The sequence below is a fragment of the Stegostoma tigrinum genome, chromosome 3, assembly GCF_030684315.1.
Source record: "Stegostoma tigrinum isolate sSteTig4 chromosome 3, sSteTig4.hap1, whole genome shotgun sequence".
Taxonomy (NCBI): domain Eukaryota; kingdom Metazoa; phylum Chordata; class Chondrichthyes; order Orectolobiformes; family Stegostomatidae; genus Stegostoma; species Stegostoma tigrinum.
The window spans coordinates 78,025,919-78,047,784 of record NC_081356.1 but is presented as its reverse complement, the minus strand read 5'-3'; the positions used below and the strand labels follow the sequence as shown (position 1 = coordinate 78,047,784).

General features: G+C 41.8%; 1 protein-coding gene across 4 annotated transcripts in view; it reads left to right on the top strand.

The window, feature by feature from the left end:
* LOC125451304 (small conductance calcium-activated potassium channel protein 2-like) overlaps positions 1 to 21,866 on the top strand; it is a 215,588-nt gene that overhangs the window by 159,772 nt on the left and 33,950 nt on the right. For all 4 annotated transcript variants that reach the window (XM_059644687.1, XM_059644688.1, XM_048528288.2 and 1 more), the window contains 2 exons: positions 736 to 846; positions 2,035 to 2,162. In XM_059644687.1, coding sequence (XP_059500670.1) covers positions 736 to 846; positions 2,035 to 2,162 — 239 coding nt within the window. The remainder of the gene's footprint in view (positions 1 to 735; positions 847 to 2,034; positions 2,163 to 21,866) is intronic.

Here is a 21,866-nt window from a genome sequence, read left to right as displayed (position 1 = left end):
TCCTGCCACCTGTTAAAATCAAAGCAACGACAGGATAAGGCCCTTCACTGGGCTTTAATTAATTGGCACATCCCGAACCTTCCCCACTGCCCATAAAATTGAGTGGTAGGACCAGCCTGTTGAAGATGACACATGACTGTATTATGCGTGTAGCCACTCTATTTTTACCTCCTGCAATGAGCCTGTAAAATTCAGCCCATAGTTAAAAAGGCTGAAAATCCCCATTTACCCTGTTTTTAACTGTCAAACAGAGAAGGTGCCTGTCATCCAACCCAGGATTCAATCCCATCTGTGAGAGAGCAAAGACACAAAGGAGGTCTTTTTCCTCGGGTCGCAGAGTTCAAAATTAGAGGGCATAGGTTTAAGGTGAGAGAGGAAAAATGTAAAAAAGGACCTCAGTGGGTAACTTTTTCACACGGAGGGTGGTGCGCGGATGGAACGAGCTGCAAGAGGAGGTGCTGGAAGTGGGTATAATAGCACAATTTAAAAGGCACATGGATGGGTACTTGAATGGGAAGAGTTGAGAGGGATATGGGCTAAATGCTGGCAAATGGGACTAGATCAGATTGGGCCGCCTGGTCAGCATGAGCGAGTTGGACCAAAGGGCCTGTTTCCATACTGTGTGACTCTATGACTGCTCCAACCTATCAAAACCATTCTTACCTGCAAATATTTAAGTTTTCAACTAAGGTAGTGTTACAAAATATTGATGTTTCCCATTCTTTTCACACTCAGGGAGCTGGCTGCACTGCTTTAGTTGTGGCTGTAGTTGCTAGGAAGCTGGAACTTACCAAAGCAGAAAAACATGTTCATAATTTTATGATGGACACACAACTGTCTAAGCGAGTAAGTATATCTTTTTCAAATGAAAATAAAATTAGGACAGGGTGATGGTATTTTCTTTAATAGAATATTTCCTGGATATTTGAGACAGTATCCTTTTCTAAATGGGGAAAAAAATCTATTTTAAAGTATCATTGTTTAGGCTTCAATGATGTTTTTATTTTGACAGTAACTGCATTAGAATTCCACTGATACATTGTGGAACCAACTTCTGCCATGCTTCAAGTCTTTGCTCAATTTAAATGGTATACGGATAGTCTGGCTGGCAAGGACAAATATTGTGGAAGATGATGATGTGCCAAGTATGAGAAAATTATTTTCAGGAAATAAAACATAGGTTTTAGTCCATTTGAAGGAAAGCTACATTTACACCATATACTATTTTATCTGTAGCTGAGGACTTCCAGTCAATAAATTTAAAACAGTAAGATTGCATATTTAGAATTCCAGTGTAAAAATTCTGCCTGAAAAGTGCTGAAGAGAATATTATTTTGAAGCTACACTGCAATAATTTTTGCCTTCCATATTTTGTTTTACTTGGTATTGCCTTGTACAATTGATTACTGCATTCACAACCCAAACAGCAGCTGCCTCAAACTGCCTCCACTGACCATCTCACCATCATTAGCCATATCTTCACCATTTCCCAACACCTAAATGATCCTCTCGAAGCCTTCAACTTACCAAGACTTTTAATCCCACACTTCCATGAAAGTTTCTGCCCATTTTCCCCCAACTTCCAGGCCTCAAATCTTCCCAAACCATAGCCTTGTATCCCTGTATCCCAGTAACACCTCTGTCATGCCACTCCCATCCTAGAATCAGTACACTCCCAATCCATACCTAGTGCAGTGACCTCTTCTCAAGTACTGTATTGCTGACCAGAAGATAAGTCTGTCTGTCCTAGGAGGGGAGTCATTGATATTACTCGTAGGCTGAGGAGTTAAACCACCACATCATGAGGGAACCCAAGTTCTAGATTCTCCATGAGCTGCCAGTGGATCAAACAGTTCCTCCTCCCTGTTAATGTTGGATCTTGTTGTAAACCATTGATTCAGATGCTGTTTGAATTAAAGTAATGTTTTATTAAAGAATGATGTTTCACTAATTTGCTTTGGAGTCTTGTCTATATTTTAAATTCATGTTGTGCCAAATTGGCTTGTAAATTGATTCTAAGTTGTTTGTGTACAGGTAAAAAATGCAGCTGCCAATGTTCTCAGGGAAACATGGTTAATATATAAAAACACAAAACTAGTTAAAAAAATAGACCATGCAAAAGTGAGGAAACATCAACGCAAATTCTTACAAGCCATCCATCAGTGAGTATGGCTCCTATTTTTGATAAGCTTTTGGTTTCTCAAATAGCAGGATAAAATTCCTATTATAATTAACTTCAGTAACAATGAAATAAGAGGATTAAATGGCCCTACATCATGGTATACTTATGTCAAGTGTTTGGAAATATTGGTCATTGTTAATGTCACCAATCCTTAGAGTGTGTCTGTTTTTTTTAAACAAAAGCGGTGTTTGTCTTCAGATAATTGTTATGTCATGTTTGAATTCTAAAAATCTAATTGATGTCCTAGGGCTGCCACCTGTATTTTTAGTTCTTGATATTTCTTGTTATCTGTATTTTTGAATAGTTCAGAATTTAATCTCAGGAGTAATTCTCTGATTGTGCACTCCCGATGGGGAGCCATATCAATAGTGAACGCAACTCAGAACTGGGTATCATAGCTTAGACTTCAGTTCTGTTTTTTCCCCACAACCCCAACAAGATGTACGCCTACAAATTTCGTAAATGAACATTTCAGAACCTTTCTACCCAGTCCCTTATTGTGCAATTCAGTAGTAATTAATACTGTTCAATATTCCTGCTAATTTGTAAATAATGCATCTGTTTTTCAGTTTATTGTGTTGGGTTGATTTATTTCAGTCTGCCTTTTTGACTCTTCGAATTATATGGTAACATTTTGACAGAGTTTCTAAAGATAGTACAAAATTATAAGTTTTGGTATTTTTACTACTGAACCAATCTGAGTAACAGGCGTGTTAATTTTACTATTAGAATTGTATTTCAAATTTAAGAATTTCTTTACTTCATCACATTACTTTGGGGGAATTGTGTGATCAAACACAATTCTTTCACTAAAACCTCTTTTTCGAAGGGTTAAATTAAATGAAAGGTGTTTGTTCGTACCCCAGTCTGTTCCAATATGAAACTACTGTGTTAAATTGATGTTATTTTGTGCTTTGTTTTCTGGTGTGCCTTATTTTATATTTACTTTCTTTTTGTTTGTCTTTTTTATTTCTACAAAATGAAACTAGAGCCCGAAAGTAAGTTGTATATGTTGTATTCCAAAGATTTTTCAAATATATATGCATGCAAGAAAGAGGTATTATCATCGTGAATTCAATGGTTTGACCACTCCCATGGAAACCTGATCAGAAATCATGATCTAATCTGTGATAAGTGAAATTCAGTTGGAGTGAAGAAGCAGTAAAATGGCTGTATTTAAAAGCTAAAAAAGAGACAGCTTTATGCTAATACTGTTGCTGTTTCATGTATTTTGCTCTTGTAGCTAAACCTGCCCAAGAAAAATCGATTGTAAAAAAAAAATAAGTTTGCAAAAGGGTAAAATAATATGTTAGCATTATTGCATAAATTACGCTAACAGCTACAAAACAATGAATCATCATTCAATACTGTTAGTTAGCATTACCTGCTACAATTTGAATTATTGCACTCAAAAGGACCTGGAGTTCCCTGTAACACTTCTAATTTAAAATTTTATGAAGAAAAATAACAACAGTGTAAATGATATCAAGTTTAGAAAATGTCGGGAGTTTCAGAATGCAGAAAGCATGAACTAGATACCAAATACCCTATTGCAACAGGGACTTTACTGGATTTGTGGAGGAGAAACATGAGTTAACGTTTCAGGTCCGGTGACCCTTCCTCAGAACTAATTCTGTATCCAAGTGTCAATTCTCCTAGGAGCTAATGAATAGTTCCAATCTTATGTCAACACTTCTGTTCTACTTATTCCATTCAAAACTGAATATTTTAGAAAGAAATTCATTTGTCTTAAAAATGCAGTGGTATCAGAACTCTTGCATTGTCGTGGCATGTTAAAGAATAATCCAAAATTGGGTTTAAAGCAAAATTTAATATTTCTTGTCAAAAAGGCAAAAAAATGCACATTTTGGAGTCATGTGACTGTTCACTATTAAGGACAATTGCATTTTAATTAATTCAGTAGTTAATACGCTCTTGTACAGTAAGTTGATGCTTAAAAGGGCCAAATTTCCTCTGGTTTCTGTGGGTTATTATCTGAGCATAAAGCACTTGGGAAAATGTCTGGAGACCTACATGTTCATTTATACTTCCAGGGTATGAACCTGAACATTATAGGCTAGGTAAAAAGGCAAGACTGAGGTCTCGGTGCCTGCCATCTTATCTTCCTAGCTCTTTACTGAACAGAAACCCAAATATCGTGGTATTTTCAAAGACGTGTGCTTTCGGAGTTGTGACAATAACCATTTCTCACAAAACCTCAATTGTCCTGTGGAGTTTTCCCGTGCTGGTATATTGTCAGGGCAATTAAGACAACCTGAATTTGCCAGTCTGAGTGAGTTCATGTCCTGAGAAGTGGGGTACACTTTGTGTGCACGTGGCCTTTTTGCATTTGGCGAAGAGAACATTGGTCTGAGAGTTCTGAGCAGCAAGGCTGTACTCATTATGGGATGGAGGCTGCTTCGAACATGCTTGTTGCAGAATTTATCACTTCATTCGTGGGATCCTGTTATCACTGACGTTTCTGAAACATGAGAGTGAGTCACCTGTTATGAAAAATGAAAGCATTTCTACAGGGTAAGATGTTGTGTTGCTCTGAAAGAATGAATAGTGCTCCTACCATGGTGAACTAGCAAATTCCCTTGCTGTATCTTACCAAAGTCATCTCTTACGTATCTATGCACCCCAATGGTAGCTCTCACACCCAATTTCCCCTCTATCTTATGACATACTACATCCAGACAAATTCACCAGTCTGTGGATGTCAATTGTTTCATGACATTGTTGGCATATGTTTTAATTGGACAAACTCACCAAAAGGTCAGCAATTTGACTTTTGTTCCTTTGGGTATATGAAAAGAAAGGCATGAAAATTACATGAGGCTGCCTCCCTATCCAATCTATTGGGCAGCCTTGCACTCTACCCATGCACTTGCATGTCAACCTATTTCTGATGGAGGCAAAGTCCAAATTGAGGAGTAGCGTACCTGAGAAAAATTCTTAGGGAGGAATCTCATAGCAGTCTAAGTGATGTGGGTCATGGTGAGATAAGTGGCAGAACTGGCTGACAAACACCCTGAGGCTGTTCTCAACACTGAGAGGAACTTGTATCATCTTTTATGCTTTCTACAAGTGTGGTGTGGCCAGATTCTTAGTTGGCACCACTTAGCTACCAATTGACAGTCAATATTGATTTTCAACGCTTTGTGAACAGCCTAACTCACCTCATTAATTCTCCCATTCTACCAGTCACCAAACTTGCTCAACCACCAGAAAAGCTCAACAATAATACCACAGCCAGTATTTAGTGGCTTCAACTTGCAACATTAGGAACTGGACACCAGCATCTCGGGGTATTCTCCATGGATACCAGCCATACGTACTCTTCATCTACGTACCAACCTCTAACAGCCCTCATGGCACATCTGTATTCCATTTGCAGGATACTTTGGCACCCCGATGCTACACCTGGGATTGCAGCAAGGACACTGTACACTCAGACACACAAACACCCAGCTTATGGACTGAACCAGGCTGCATATCCGGGCTTTTCAGATTCACTCACACTGAGCCTAAACTGGAGGTTCAGAGCATCCCTGCTTGCATTGCTGTGTCTTTTTGCATATAGTCCTGTCAACCAGGCTCACATTACTGCTGTCTTGCCTTCCTTTTTAGTGCAAACACAAAGCCGGGAAGCTTGTTAGATTTGTCAGCAGGCCTCAGTCAAATTAAGGGAAATAACATTCATTCAGAGGGTCACAGCATACTGAGTGAAGGGCAGCGTCCATTCCTGTCCAGATGCTGCTCAGGGTAGTCAGGATCTTCTTCTCATAAGGAGTGAGAATCTGAATGAATGGTACACACTATTGCCTGCCTTAAGTCTTACTGTCTTACTCTGAGTTGTTTTCCTCCTGGAAAGAGACAGGCAGGTATTAGGGCAGATAAAAATATGGGATGCAACCACAGTGTTTGCTACAGTTAGGGAGTTGTCCTAAGCGAGTGAGTAGGCAGCGCAGAGAATGTGCAAGTTTAGTGAGGTCAGGGGATGGGGTATGTGAGAACAAGTGGGGAAAGTGTTACAGGCAGTAGTGAGAGATGTAGAACATGGGCCTCAGCCGAAGGTGGATACTATAGCAGAAATCGAAAGAGTGTGAGGTATCAGAAAGAAGATTGTGGCACTTACCCTGTCAGAGTGGAGAAGGTCATTGGAGTTCTTGCTGCAGTGCTCAGCATTCTTGCGGATGGCTGAGACCAAGTGGTTGTGGTCTGGTGTCATGGCCTCCATGGCTGTTCCTGGGGAAAGAGGAAGTTCTCTCTCCTCACCACTCCACCTAAGTGGACTTCCAGGTCTGTGCCTGCAAAACAGGGCACCGATTTCTCTCTATCTGCCATTTCTGGGACAAATGTCAGAACCCATGCAAAGCAATGATTGCCTGGGTTATGATGGTCTTTTAAAGATGGTGTTGTTGCCAGGCATGCTGGTGAATTCTGGGATATCCACTAAGTGATGAGTTGTTTTGGGAATAGTGCATGGTAATGTGGGGTGGAAATCAAATGTTAGAGATAACATACAGTTGGTAATTAAGAGGTGGGTTTGGTAACATACAGTGAGAAAATCTGTCAGACCTCATACTAATAAACCACCCAAAAAAACTGGATGCACTCAGACTTAGGCAAATAAAGTAAGATTGAGCACAAATCATCCCATATTTTGGCTAAGACTCAGTTTCTCTCCAGGGGGCCTAGTGAGTTTTCTTGCACAGTTGTCCCACACCAGCTCTATCAAATACCTACCGTATCCCTATGATGTCCATCTCGACTGATGTTAGCCCAATTCTCCAACTGGCCATAGTCAGAAGTCGCCACTCGCCACTGTCATGATATCCTGGGACCCCTTGTGCTGACACCATTTTTAGAAAGCCATTGTGCACCCAGTTAAGCATTATCAGCCCAGAATTAAGATCATAGAATCCCTGCAGTGTGGTTACAGGCCGTTCGGCCCAACGAGTCCACACCCACCCATCCCCCTGTAACCGACCTAATCTACACATTCATGAACACTATGGGCAATTTAGCATGGCCAGTCCACCTATCCTGCACATCTTTTGGCAGTGGGAGGAAACCGGAGCACCCGGAGGAAACCCACGCAGACACAGGGAGAATGCGCAAACTCCACACACACAGTCACCCAAGGGTGGAATCAAACCCGGGTCACTGATGTTGTGAAGCAGCAGTGTTAACCACAGAGCTATCGTGCTGCGCTTATGGTTAAAGACCACAAGACCATTACCATAAAACAAAGGTGCAGAAGCAGGCCATTCCACTGGCTGAGTCTGCTGCACCGTTCAATAAAATCATGGCTGATCTGATAACACTCTTTCTTGCCTTTTCCCTAACACCCTGATTCCCTTACTGATTAAATATTTCCGTTGTCTCAGCCTTGAACATACTGAACAACCCAGCCTTTACAACTTGTCTTTGGTAAAGAATCCCACAGATTCACTAACCTATGGTCGGAGAAATTCCTCCTTATTTCTATCTTAAATGTGTGGCCTCTTATTCTGAGATGATGCCCTCTGTCACAGAATTGACCTCAGGAGGAATCAGCCTTGTTGCAGCTAGATTGTCAAGTTGCCAAAGATTCTTACATGTTTCAATGGTGTCCTCACATTCTTCTAAATTCTACTGAATTACTTACTCAACTTCATATGATATTTTGCTAATACCCAGGTAGCCTAGTGAATGTTCTCTAGACTGCCTCCAACACCAGTGAATCTTTCTTTAGATAACAGATCCAAAACTATTCACATTATTGCAGTTGTGACCTAACTAGTGATTTGTATAGTTTTAGTGAAACCTTCCCATTTTCAGAATGCATTCCCTTTGAAATAAAGGCCAACATTCCATTTGCCTTCTCTATTACCCAACGCACTTGGCTGCTAGCTCTTCGTGATTTGTGGACTAGGACTCCCAGATTCCTCTGTTCTTTAGCTTTCTGCACTCTTTCCCTATTTAAATATTATTTATCTCCTCTGTTCATTTCCTGCCAAAATGTGTAACCTCATATTTTCCCACATTATATTCCATCTGCTAGGTCTTTGCTCACTTGTTTAACTTGGCTATATTCCTCTGCAGACTCTTTGTGTCATCTTCATCACCAATTTTGTATCGTCCTCAAGCTTGGCTGAGGTACATTCACTTTCCTCATCCAAGTCATTCATACACATGGTAAATAATTCTGGCCTGATCTCATTCCAGTGGCACTGCTCTAGTTACAGGTTGCCATTCTGAAAATGCGCCCCATATCCCAAAGGATTTTGGGAGACCTGTCAGGAGGCCCATTTTGTATGGCAGGTTGGTAGGACCATTTGCTGCAGTGTTTGGTGCTGCCTGGAGAACGGCAGCAGGATCCAGTGTGGCTTCATTGAGGCACCTTCAGCAAAATGTCAATGGCTGCCATTATACCAAGAACTACATGTGAATTATGCAAAATGCTTGAAGTTGTTGCCATGCCATCCTTCTGCTTGCAAAGACCTGAGCCCTGAGATTTAAATAAAAACCAAAAGAACTGTGGATGCTGTAAATCAAGAACAAAAACAATGTTTCTGGAAATGCTCAGCAGGTCTGGCAGCATCTGTGAAAGAGAAAATAGAGTTAACGTTTCGGGTCCGGTGACCCTTCCTCAGAACTGACAGTTGACAATGGCAGTTCTGAGGAAGGGTCACCGGACCTGAAACATTAACTTTGTTTTCTCCCTGAGATTTAATGCTGGCAACATAATAAAAGGCCTCACATGGTTCATAGTTCAGTCTTCACTCTGTAAAACTACCTTCGCTCACTTATTTAGGCTTCTGACATAAAAGTGGAGGCCCATGCACCTATGAACATTGGTGACAAGTTGTTTACTGCCCTCGATCTTACTTTGACTTTGCTTTGTCTTGGGTGTCTCTCGTGATGGGGTTTGAGGATATGCCACCATAGAGTATAGGAAGTGTACTGTCCTTAGGTAACAAGTAGGTTTATTGTATGATGGCAATAGGTACAACTACAAATGGTCAAGCATAATTCCTAGGACTTAGGGAGCTGGTACAGATATCTCTTCTTGTTGAAAGCTAAAATAGAACTCCCTGTCTCCATCCACAGATTGTGGGATATCAGTAGAATAGATGAACGTGAGCATTAACCCCATCAGAACCACTACCTTCTATAATAGTACAAACAGAAAAATTGTGACTTCATCCTATATGGACGCCATTAAGTGATCTTAATGACTCCCTGTCACTGCTGAGCAGCTGCTGAAATGCCATTTCTGGGAAATGAGCACAGTGGTGGGAAGATATCACAAAGCCAATGAGATGTGTGTTGGCGAGAGATAATGGGAACTGCAGATGCTGGAGATTCCAAGATAACAAAATGTGAGGCTGGATGAACACAGCAGGCCAAGCAGCATCTCAGGAGCACAAAAGCTGACGTTTCGGGCCTAGACCCTTCATCAGAGAGGGGGATGGGGGGAGGGAACTGGAATAAATAGGGAGAGAGGGGGAGGCGGACCGAAGATGGAGAGTAAAGAAGATAGGTGGAGAGGGTGTAGGTGGGGAGATAGGGAGGGGATAGGTCAGTCCAGGGAAGACGGACAGGTCAAGGAGGTGGGATGAGGTTAGTAGGTAGCTGGGGGTGCGGCTTGGGGTGGGAGGAAGGGATGGGTGAGAGGAAGAACCGGTTAGGGAGGCAGAGACAGGTTGGACTGGTTTTGGGATGCAGTGGGTGGGGGGGAAGAGCTGGGCTGGTTGTGTGGTGCAGTGGGGGGAGGGGATGAACTGGGCTGGTTTAGGGATGCAGTGGGGGAAGGGGAGATTTTGAAACTGGTGAAGTCCACATTGATACCATATGGCTGCAGGGTTCCCAGGCGGAATATGAGTTGCTGTTCCTGCAACCTTCGGGTGGCATCATTGTGGCAGTGCAGGAGGCCCATGATGGACATGTCGTCAAGAGAATGGGAGGGGGAGTGGAAATGGTTTGCGACTGGGAGGTGCAGTTGTTTGTTGCGAACTGAGCGGAGGTGTTCTGCAAAGCGGTCCCCAAGCCTCCGCTTGGTTTCCCCAATGTAGAGGAAGCCGCACCGGGTACAGTGGATGCAGTATACCACATTGGCAGATGTGCAGGTGAACCTCTGCTTAATGTGGAATGTCATCTTGGGGCCTGGGATGGGGGTGAGGGAGGAGGTGTGGGGACAAGTGTAGCATTTCCTGCGGTTGCAGGGGAAGGTGCCGGGTGTGGTGGGGTTGGAGGGCAGTGTGGAGCGAACAAGGGAGTCACGGAGAGAGTGGTCTCTCCGGACGACCCCACCACCCAAGACATTTTTCCATCCCCTCCCCTGTCTGCTTTCCGGAGAGACCACTCTCTCCGTGACTCCCTTGTTCGCTCCACACTGCCCTCCAACCCCACCACACCCGGCACCTTCCCCTCCCCCCACTGCACCACACAATCTCCCTTGGGGAAACCAAGCGGAGGCTTGGGGACCGCTTTGCAGAACACCTCCGCTCAGTTCGCAACAAACAACTGCACCTCCCAGTCGCAAACCATTTCCACTCCCCCTCCCATTCTCTTGACGACATGTCCATCATGGGCCTCCTGCACTGCCACAATGATGCCACCCGAAGGTTGCAGGAACAGCAACTCATATTCCGCCTGGGAACCCTGCAGCCATATGGTATCAATGTGGACTTCACCAGTTTCAAAATCTCCCCTTCCCCCACTGCATCCCTAAACCAGCCCAGTTCATCCCCTCCCCCCACTGCACCACACAACCAGCCCAGCTCTTCCCCCCCACCCACTGCATCCCAAAACCAGTCCAACCTGTCTCTGCCTCCCTAACCGGTTCTTCCTCTCACCCATCCCTTCCTCCCACCCCAAGCCGCACCCCCAGCTACCTACTAACCTCATCCCACCTCCTTGACCTGTCCGTCTTCCCTGGACTGACCTATCCCCTCCCTATCTCCCCACCTACACCCTCTCCACCTATCTTCTTTACTCTCCATCTTCGGTCCGCCTCCCCCTCTCTCCCTATTTATTCCAGTTCCCTCCCCCCATCCCCCTCTCTGATGAAGGGTCTAGGCCCGAAACGTCAGCTTTTGTGCTCCTGAGATGCTGCTTGGCCTGCTGTGTTCATCCAGCCTCACATTTTGTTATCTTGAGATGTGTGTTGGCCTTACTTTTATCACGGTGGCTCAGTGGTTAGCACTGCTGCGTCACAATGCCAGGGACCCGGGTTCGATTCCACCCACAGGTGACTGTCTGTGTGGAGTTCGCACATTCTCCCCATGTCTGCATGTATTTCCTCCGGTTTCGTCCCACAGTCCAAAGTTGTGCAGGCTAGGTGGATTGGCCATTATAAATTGCCCGTAGTGGTTAGAGAGGTGTAAATTAGTGGGATCAGTCTTGGAGGGGTATGCTCCGAGAGTCAGTGTGCAGTTGTTGGGAAAAAAGGCCATGCTCCCACACTGTAGAGATTCTATGAATTCTATGAATCATTCTTTCCCATCTAAACCTGCCTACTTGAGGCTGGTCCTGTAGAGTCTGTTCAGTCCATGTGGCCTTGAGGCACTGATCAAGTGTGTGAAGACTGACTCATCAAATCACTGTAGAGGAATAAATATTTTGGTTCTTTTTTTCTTGGAATTCGAAGAACAAAGAACAAAGAAAATTACAGCACAGGAACAGGCCCTTCAGCCATTCAAGCCTGCGCCCATTGAGATCATCTGTCTAACCTGTCATCTACTTTCTAACGGTCTGTATCCCTTTGCTCCCTGCCCATCCATGTACCTGTCCAGACATATCTTAAAAGACGCTAACATGTCTGCGTCTACCACCCCCGCTGGCAACGCGTTCCAGGCACCCACCACCCTCTGTGTAAAGAACTTTCCATGCATATCCCCTTAAACTTTCCTCCTCTCACTTTGAACTCATGACCCCTAGTAATTGAATCCCCCTCTCTGGGAAAAAGCTTCTTGCTATCCACCTTGTCTGTACCCCTCATGATTTTGTAGATCTCAATCAGGTCCCCCCTCCATCTCTGACTTTCTAATGAAAATAATCCTAATCTACTCAACCTCTGTTCATAGCTAGCACCCTCCATACCAGGCAACATCCTGGTGAACCTCCTCTGCACCCTCTCCACTCATCCACATCCTTTTGGTAATGTGGCGACCAGAACTGTACACAGTATTCCAAATGTGGCTGAACCAAAGTCTTTTACAACTGTAACATGATCTGCCAACTCTTGTACTCAATACCCCATCTGATGAAGGAAAGCATGCCGTATGCCTTCTTGACCACCCTATTGACCTGCGTTGCCACCTTCAGGGAACAATGGACCTAAACACCCAGATCTCTCTGTTCATCAATTTTCCCCAGGACTCTTCCATTTACTGTATAGTTCACCCTTGAATTAAATCTTCAAAAATGCATCACCTCGCATTTGCCGTAAAATTCCAGTTTGCCGGTCATTTGTTCATATCACCAATGTTCATATTCCAGCATTGTTGATATTTTTAATGTTGGTTCCTTACATTTGAAGCCTTTGATGCTTTTTTTGTTGTTAAATTTTGTATCATGAAATATAGCAGCTTTCCAACATAGGCTGTCAAGTTATTTCTGGACGTGACAAGAGTTGGTGTGTATATCAAAAGATGCTTGTAACTTTCTTGGATGCTGTGGCATCTAGTGAAAGATAGAAATTGGTAAAGAGAGCGTATTTATTTGGTAAGGATTTTTTGTCAGGATCCGAGAATCATTCAATTGATTTTAATTTGTTGGTTTCAGTGGACTCCCAAGAACACGTGTACTGCAGACTGAAACTTTTTACAAAAATGATTAAACGTTTCTTTGCAATTAGCATGTAGATTATTTGGGCACCCACACAGCCAATCACCTTAATTGAATCAATTGTTGCTAATTGCTGGGATGAATACTGATCTCTCACAATATTCTATGAGGCTGAGTAGCCATGAGTCTTTTTCTGCTGTTCCGTTAAGAAGTTTGTTTGCACGCCATGATCAATTAGATTGTCAGCTGTTAATGAAGTAGGGCTGTCTGTTTTATTGTTTGCATTTCAACTCTGAAATATGAAATTGCAGATCAGTTTTTATCCTGTATGCTCAGTGAGGAAATTTTGGGTTGAGGTTCAGTTTTGAATTCAGGAACTTACCCTCCAATTTCAAGGCTGTTTATGGTGGATTTTATTGGCATCTCTTGGGCGTTGAAAAAAATCACCTTCCCCAGCAAAGCAGAGCCTAAGGGATGAAGTCATAGTCTGATGGTTTTATTTGGACATGCATAGAATTTTACCATTGAGCTAAGAAAGCCTCACACTCACAAGCATTGTGACCTGAAGATGAAATTAAGTGTCTTTATCATCAGAGAGGAGCCAGAGCACTGTCCCTGGTGCAACAAAGATGCCTAGAACTCTTCTCTTTTCCTACTGATCCTGGTTGTTATTTCTCTCTCCCACCCTTCCTGTCTTACAACCCTGAAGACCATTTCCCTGGGTCTTTGGTTATAGTCTGCCATTGGTGATTGATTGTGCCAACTATTCCTGTTAACCTGGGTAGGAGATGCAAATATGGTAGCTGAAACAGTGTAAACTTGAGAGTCTGGTGAATAAGAGAGAGTGAATCTTAAGGGTTAATCTGTTGTATAAAATCTATATCGCTTTCCTCCTGGCATGACAAGATTCAAACAAACTTACTGTTGGGAGTTCCATGATTTTAACCAAGCAACACTGAAGCAGTGGTAACAAGGTGTCGAGCTGGATGAACACAGCAGGCCAAGCAGCATCTTAGGAGCAGGAAAGCTGATGTTTCAGGCCTAGACCCTCCTAAGATGCTGCTTGGCGTGCTGTGTTCATTCAGCTCCACACCTTGTTATCTCGGATTCTCCAGCATCTGCAGTTCCCATTATCGCTGAAGCAGTGGTGATATGTTTTCAAGGTAGGATAGTGAGTGGCTTAGAGAGGGACATATAGGTGGTAATTTTCCCGTATGTATGCTACCTTTGTTCTTCTAGAGTTTGTGAGTTTAAAAGGTGCTAAAGAGCCTTGGTCAATCGAGTTTTGAGAAGATTTGTAGCTCAGTTTGAGGTTCTGGATGTGAGTTTGCTTGCTGAGCTGGAAGGTTAGTTTTCAGTCGTTTCGTCATCATTCTAGGTAACTTCTAGGTAGCATTCCAACCGGAATGCCATCAACAAACACATTGATTTGGAGCCTATCTACCATCCTCTGAGAAAAAGAACAGGAAATGACATCGTCAACCCAAGGAAACCTGAACAGATAAATAGAAAGCGAGACATAACACCAGCGCTTCACCGGAGGCTCACTGATGATGTTACCTAGAATGGTGACGAAACGTCTGAAAACGAACCTTCCAGCTCAGCGAGCAAACTCACATCCAGAGCCTTGGTCAATTTCTGCAATGCAGAAATGATAGGATGTGACCCGTAATATCTTGAAGGAATTTGGGGTGGGTATCAATCATTTGTTGTGTTCATTAACAACTCAGTTGATAGGATAGAACATTGTGCATCTAAAGTCACTAGTGTCACAAACATAGGTAATAGTGCAAACTGCATAAATGGAATCATACAATCAGAAAGCAATATTCGTAGATGAAAAGAATGGTAAAAATTTTTGCAAATGGTTTTCAGTATTGTTGAATATGAGGCTATTCAATTTAGTCCTAAAAAGGTTAGAACAGTGTGCTTTTCAACTAGTGAAAACCTAGAAATGGTTTGGTTACAAATAAACTTTGGATCCAAGTGCAGCTATAGAAAAGAATCAAAAAGCCTGTGGGAATTGATTTTTATTTGCTCAGGTGCGTGAGCATCACTCACTGGGCCAATATTATTGCTCTTCCAGAGTTGCCCTTTTAAGTTGCCTTTTTGAACAGCTACAGTCTATTTGGTATAGGTAGCCTACAATTTCACGAGGAAGGGATTTCCAGGATTTTGACACAGCAAAGGAACAATAATATATTTCCAAGTAATGTTGGTGACTGGCTTGGGGGGGATCTCGGTCCTTATAGCTAGTGATATTGAATACAAAGGAGTAGAGGTTGTGCTTTTTCTATATGAAGCTCTGGCAATGTCACAACTAAAGTTGCATGAGTGTGGAGTAAAGGATTAATAGCATGAGTCTAAAAATTGATGAATCAATGATGATGTAAAATCACATGACTAGAACAGAATCATGGAGGAGACATTTTGAGCTTATGTCAATTAATGACTGTGTAATTAGATAGTCTGTAAATGAAAGGTTCTTGTTAAATTGTGGACAGACCACTGCAGAATTAGTTGAGATGTGAAACACCCAACCTGAAGACAGAACAAGGTGTAACACTGAAAACTAACATCAGCGAAGAAGAAGCCAGAAGCAGCAAGCACTGAAGGAAGCATTCGAAAGGTGGTGATCAACAGAAATGCTTCAATAGCAGATCAAAAGGCAAAAAAAAATTCAACTCACCAGAAAGTAATCATGCAACCTGGGGAGCAAGGTCAGAGTTCAAAACAGCAGCATTGCCGGGGAGGTGATAGAATCAGTAGGCTCTCACTGGTACTCAGAGACCTAGGTTTGATCCCACCATGGCAGATGAGGGACTTGAAATTTAATAAAAACAAAATTCGTAATTAAATACTCTAATAATGTCTATAAAGATGGTGTTGATTGTTGGTCAGCCAATCTGGTTCACCAATGTCTTTTAGGAAGGGAAATTGCGATCCCTACCTGGTCTGGCCTACATGTGTCTCCACACCCACAGCAATGTGGCTTACTCTTAACTATCCCCTGAGCAATCATCTAGCCAGTAACACCCACATCCAATGAAAGATTTTTTTTAAATCAGGGGTTCATGGAACCATGAAATTATTGTCACTTCAGAGCTGTTCCTGAATGCCAGTGGTCAACTACAAGCCCAGACAGAGAGGTATCAACCAGTCTCAGGGTTGAACAAAAAAATTAGCACAATCAGCTCACACTCTGCTCTATGTAATCAGGATTAGCCCTGATGATGTATTGACCAGACAAGGAGCAGACCATAACATGTAGGAGCAGAAGCAGGCTATTCAATCCATCGTGTCTGCTCCACCATGCAATGGGATCATGGCTGATCTGACAATCTTTAACTCCACTTTCCCTCCTCTTCCCCATAACCCTTGATTCCCTTACTGCTTAAAATGCCTGTTTATCTGAGCTTGAATACATTTAATGATCCAACCTCTACAACCCTCTCTGGTGATGAATTCCACAAATTCATTACCATCTGAGATGAAAGAATCTTTTTCGTTTCTGATTTTGAGATTATGCCTTCTGGTTCAAGACTCTCCTAGAAAGGGCGGACAACCTCACAGTGTCGATTCTGTGAAGTCCCCTAAGAATCTTAAATTTTTCCAGAAAAGCGCCTCAAATTATTCTAGACTTCAATGAGTATAGGCTCAACTTACTCAACCTTTCCTCATAAGAAAATCCATCCAAACCTGAAATCAATCTCGTGATCCTTCTCTAGACTGTTTCCCAAAGCCAGTGTATCTTTCTTTAGATAAGCGAACCAGAACTGTCCACAGTATTCCAAGTGTGGTCTGACTAGTGCCTCATATGGTTTAGCACAATATCCCTATTGTTAGACTTCATGTCCTTTAAGTAAAGGCCAACAGTCAATTTGTCTTCCTACTGTCTGCTGAAATTGGTGCTAGCTTTTTATAATTGATGCATGAGGACACCAAATACATCTGTGCTACAGCTTTCTGCTGTCTTCTTCCATTTAAATATTGAGCTCTTCTGTATTTCCTGCCAAAGTGCATAACCTCACATTTTTCTCAACATTATAGTCCATCTGCCAAATTTTTGCTCACTTGCTTAACCTGTCTCTGTCCCTATTTTTGTCACTACTTGCCTTCCAACCTATTTTAGTGTGATCTATAAATTCAACTATAGTACATTCACATTCCTCATCCAACTCATTAATATATACTGTAAGAAAGTAATTGCTAACCGGCATCTGATCCCTGTGGCACTCCACTAGTCACAGATTCCCATCCTGAAAATGTCCCCCTTATTCAAACATTTATTAGTTAACCATCTCCCTATTTATATTGGTACACCATCCTCAAAATCTTCTTGTGATGAATCTCCAAAAGCCTTCAATATATACCTTACTGACCAGAGTAACCAGATTATTGAACAGGTTAAATTTAACAAATGGACGCAGAGGAAAAGGGGTGGGCATCCATTCCTTCATCAGCGACCTTTATAGATTAGCTATAAATTGTATGTGTGGATGCCTAAAAGATAAACTAACATTGGACTGCATTGTCGTCATGGTGACAGATGTAGAATTTCTTGATATTTTGCAATAACAGGATTTAATGCTTGCAAAAGCATTATTGTTTACAAGACAATCAAGGTCCAGAAGAATAATTGGGGAACAATTCATGGAGAGTCCAGTGCTCTGTGGAGGCATCCAGGTGTGTTTGTGCAATTTGTAGGCCTGTAAGCAGAAAATGTCCTGAATCAAAAGCTCAACAAAAAGTGTAGAAGTGAATCAGCCACCAACTGAAATACTGTAGATGCAATGGAAACATGACACGTAAGCACAATGACTACCCAGTGGGGAGTTGAATGCCATAATTGCAGTAAGCCTGATCATTTTAAAAATTATTCTCCAATTCTAAAACTGAAAGTGTGAAGAATCACACTGGCAGCCAATTTAGGATTCTTAGCTAAGGGGTTCACAGTATGGGGCAATCTGTATACTGGAAACTACATCTATTAATGTACAGCACCCTGTTCTTTGTAGACAAGAACATGAACATGCACAGTTCTTGTTTCAATGCAAAAAAAAAGGTGATGGTAATTTGCGAGTACATTTTGCTGGGCAATGCTTTGACCAATTGGAGTTAACCCGACTGGTTTAAAGTTTAGACAATGCCTGGCTGCTAACTGCCAATCAATATTAATGGTAATGGCTCTACCAAATAAAGTCAACTTGCCAAGCAATCAACACTCTCCTCTCCTGCAGTATGAATGTTAGTTTTCACCTTGCATTTGTATTCTTTCAAAATGTCACGATGAGTACAAAATGAAGTTCAACAAAATGTGAATCTTTTTTTCGCTATAAACAAATTCTGAGATCGTATAGTGCAAATCACAGGAATAAAGGGTGATTCTTAGAAAATGGAGGTAATCAAGTAATTCCACCATGAAAGAACATAGCAGAGGATTTCTAGGACAGGTTAACCAAGTAAAGAATTTCATATCAATTCTTAATACAAAGGAAATTGCAAAGATGATATCTTGCATTCAATGCTCTAGACCATGTTTTTAATGAGATATGACTCGGTCATGGAGTGTGTACAAGGGAATATCAAACAATAGCAGATGCCTTATCCAGAATACTGTCTGATGAGGTTGAGAAACAGGATCTTGGAGTGTAATCGTCATCAGTAACAGAGCATTTACCAGCATCAGAGAAAAAAGGGAAGAGAAATGAGAATGCAGAGCAGTGATGAAGAATGTCTCCAGTTTAGAAAGTATTGTCAGGATGGATTGACAAAACATTTCCCCAACAATTCTATACAGAGACAATATTGTGAGTACGGAAAACATCTCACAGTTATGGATGTTTATTTAGTCTTTAACAAAAAGCTTGGATATGCGTAAAACAATCTGTATTGATATTCTCCAAAGACTACATTAAGGTAACCTCACAATAATTAAATGTCATGCAAGTGCCAAACAGTGAGTTTGGGGTCTAGGGATTACTTGTTTGATTGAGGAAATGATATTCAGCTGTCAAATCTACACTGCCCATGAACTGGTACTACTGTCATCATTACTATTGAGGCCTTGGAAAAGGTTAGGAATGAATATGAATGAATTTAAAGGGAACATTTTCATCCTTTTTATCAACTCACGGAGGATGGACTTAGCTTAGTCATCTTCACGGCTTCATGGTGGGCACAGTGATAGAAACATTAAAATGAAATTATTTAACTCTACCTAACATAGTTGTATTTGATAATAGGCCACAGTTTGCAAATGAACAATTTATATAATTTGCGAAGGAATATGTGTTCACTGATGCAACAAGGTAACCTCGATACTTACTTGCAAACAATAGTGCAGAAAATGGATTCAGATCTATAAAAAACTTCCTGAAGAAAACGAAATCTTTCACTTAGTTTTATGGAATTATAGATTATCACCATTTCATAATGGATGATTTCCAGCAGAACTATTAAAAGGAGGGAGAGCGAAAATGAGGCTTCCATCATTGTCTAGTGATGTGGAGTAATGGTTTCATGGCCTGGGACTAGGAGAAGCTAGTCCCAATGCCCAACTATTTTCAGCAGCTTCATCAATGACCAGCCTTCTGTCACAAAGTCAGAAGAGGGATGCATACCAATGTTCAGCAATATGCATGACTCCTCAAATATTGAAGCAGTCCATGTCCAAATTCAACAAGCTCTCTGATGAAGGGTCTAGGCCTGAAACGTCAGCTTTTGTGCTCCTGAGATGCTGCTTGGCCTGCTGTGTTCATCCAGCTTCACACTTTGTTACCTAAGACACAGACAATACCCAGATTTGGGCTGGCAAGTGGCAAGCAACATTTGTGCCTAACAAGTATGCCAAGCGATGATTATCTTCAACGACAGAGAATCTAACTATTGCTGTTTGACCATTCAATAGCATCATCACCACTGAATCTCCACTATCAACATCCTGAAGGTTATCTTTGACCAGAAACTGAACTAGATTTGCCATATAAATGCAGTGGCTACAACAGCACGTCAGAGGCTAGAAATCAATGGTGAGTAACTTACCACCATCTCCCCAAAGCCTGTCCACCATCTACAACGCACAAGTCAGGATTGAGATGGAATACTCATCACATGCCTGGATATCTACAGCTCCAACAATACTCAAGAAACATGACACCATCCAGGAAAAAACAGCTCTCTTGATTAGCTCCATATTCACTCCTACAGCCACTGATGCTCAATAGCAGCAATGTATATCACTTACAAGGTGCACCACAGAAATATGCTAAAGCACTTCCTAACTTGCGATTCCCAAAACTGCTTGCTGTTTTGTCCTCTGTTTAGGTGGTAGGGTTGGATTGCCTCACAAATCTCCCTCTACAGCAATCTGTGCACATTTCAACAACAATCTTTGATGTATCAACTATTTACACAATTAGGATCTACACAAACTGATCATTCCATGATCCTCTATCCAAACTCTCACCTGCTGAAGCTTTTCTTTTCAGTCATGGGATGTGGGCATCACTGGGACAACATTTATTGTCCATCTCTAGTTGCCCTTGAAAACTGGTAAATTGCCTTCTTAAAGAGTAGCATTTTGTATAGGCACACTTGTAATACTATTAGGGCATGAGTTCTGGGATTTTGACCCAGCCACAGTGAAGGAACAGCAATATGTGTGCTATGAAGACAGATTAAGAAGACCAAGGTTGTAGCCCCTGAAATGCAGATGATTGACGTGATTTGATCAAAAAGCTTTCAAGAGAATAAAGCAAATTAATAGGGTCAATTAGAAGAAATAATTTCTATTAGTTGAAGAGTCCAAGACCTAGGGTACATTTTACTTCCCTTTTAGGTGTATCTAGTAGAGGTGTGAATGGTAGGATAGTCATAATGCAAAAGAAGGGAATTAAGAAAGAAACACGAGAAAATGGAATAGAGGCATAGGTTATGATCTAAAATTGATTAACCCAGAGTTGAACCCAGAAGGTTGCAAAATAACCAATCAAAAGGTAAGCTGTAGTTACTTAAAGCTGCATTGAACTCTACTGAAACATTACAAGAAGTCAAGAACTAAAAGGATGGTGTATTGGGGGTAAGGAGAATCAGAATGGCAGTCAAAACTGTAAGGTTGATGAAGGATTCATGGATGGAATATAAGTGTTCCAATAATTAGTTACCTAGTCTGCATTTGATGTTCCAGCTGAAGAGGTAAGGTTGCGTGGACAAGAGCTGATATGGGAGAGGACCAATGCATTTTTTTAATTTATCATTTACACAATAGAATTTAAATAAAGCTGGTATCACAGGTAGTGTTCACCGAGAGTGATAATGTAGCTATTTTTGAGTTATTGGTAGCTCAGCTCACTTGTGTCAGTTTATTGTTGACATGTATGAGCTACTCAGCTGTTGATGCAGACACGTCATATCTATCCAATTACTACATTCCTGCAGTCAGCACATCTTCTTATGAAGCTGCTTTGCCAGATATTTTGAGAACAAATGAATGTGCTGTCAAAACAAACTAGTATTTTTTTTTAGAATTTAGGGTCGCATTTACCTACATTTCTTTTCATCCTGTAAGTACACATTAAGCTATAATAACAACATTTGCCCAGCAATGTAGAAATTTGGCTCACCATGTCTCATTACCAAAAACCAGAACAAATCTATTTCAGCCAATGAACATCCATGTTTTCAATCATCAGCAAAGTGATGGAAAGCATCATCAATAGTGCTATCAAGCAGCACTTAGACACAGATGACTTTCTCAATGATGTTCAGTTGGGTTCTAGCAGGACTATCTATAGGCCAGGGCCCCCTGATTGGACCAGGTCGACAGCCCCAGTCAGGGAACTCATAATCAATGAGGTCCACCTGGTTGACCTTGTTACAAACACCAGGTGAGAGGAGAAAT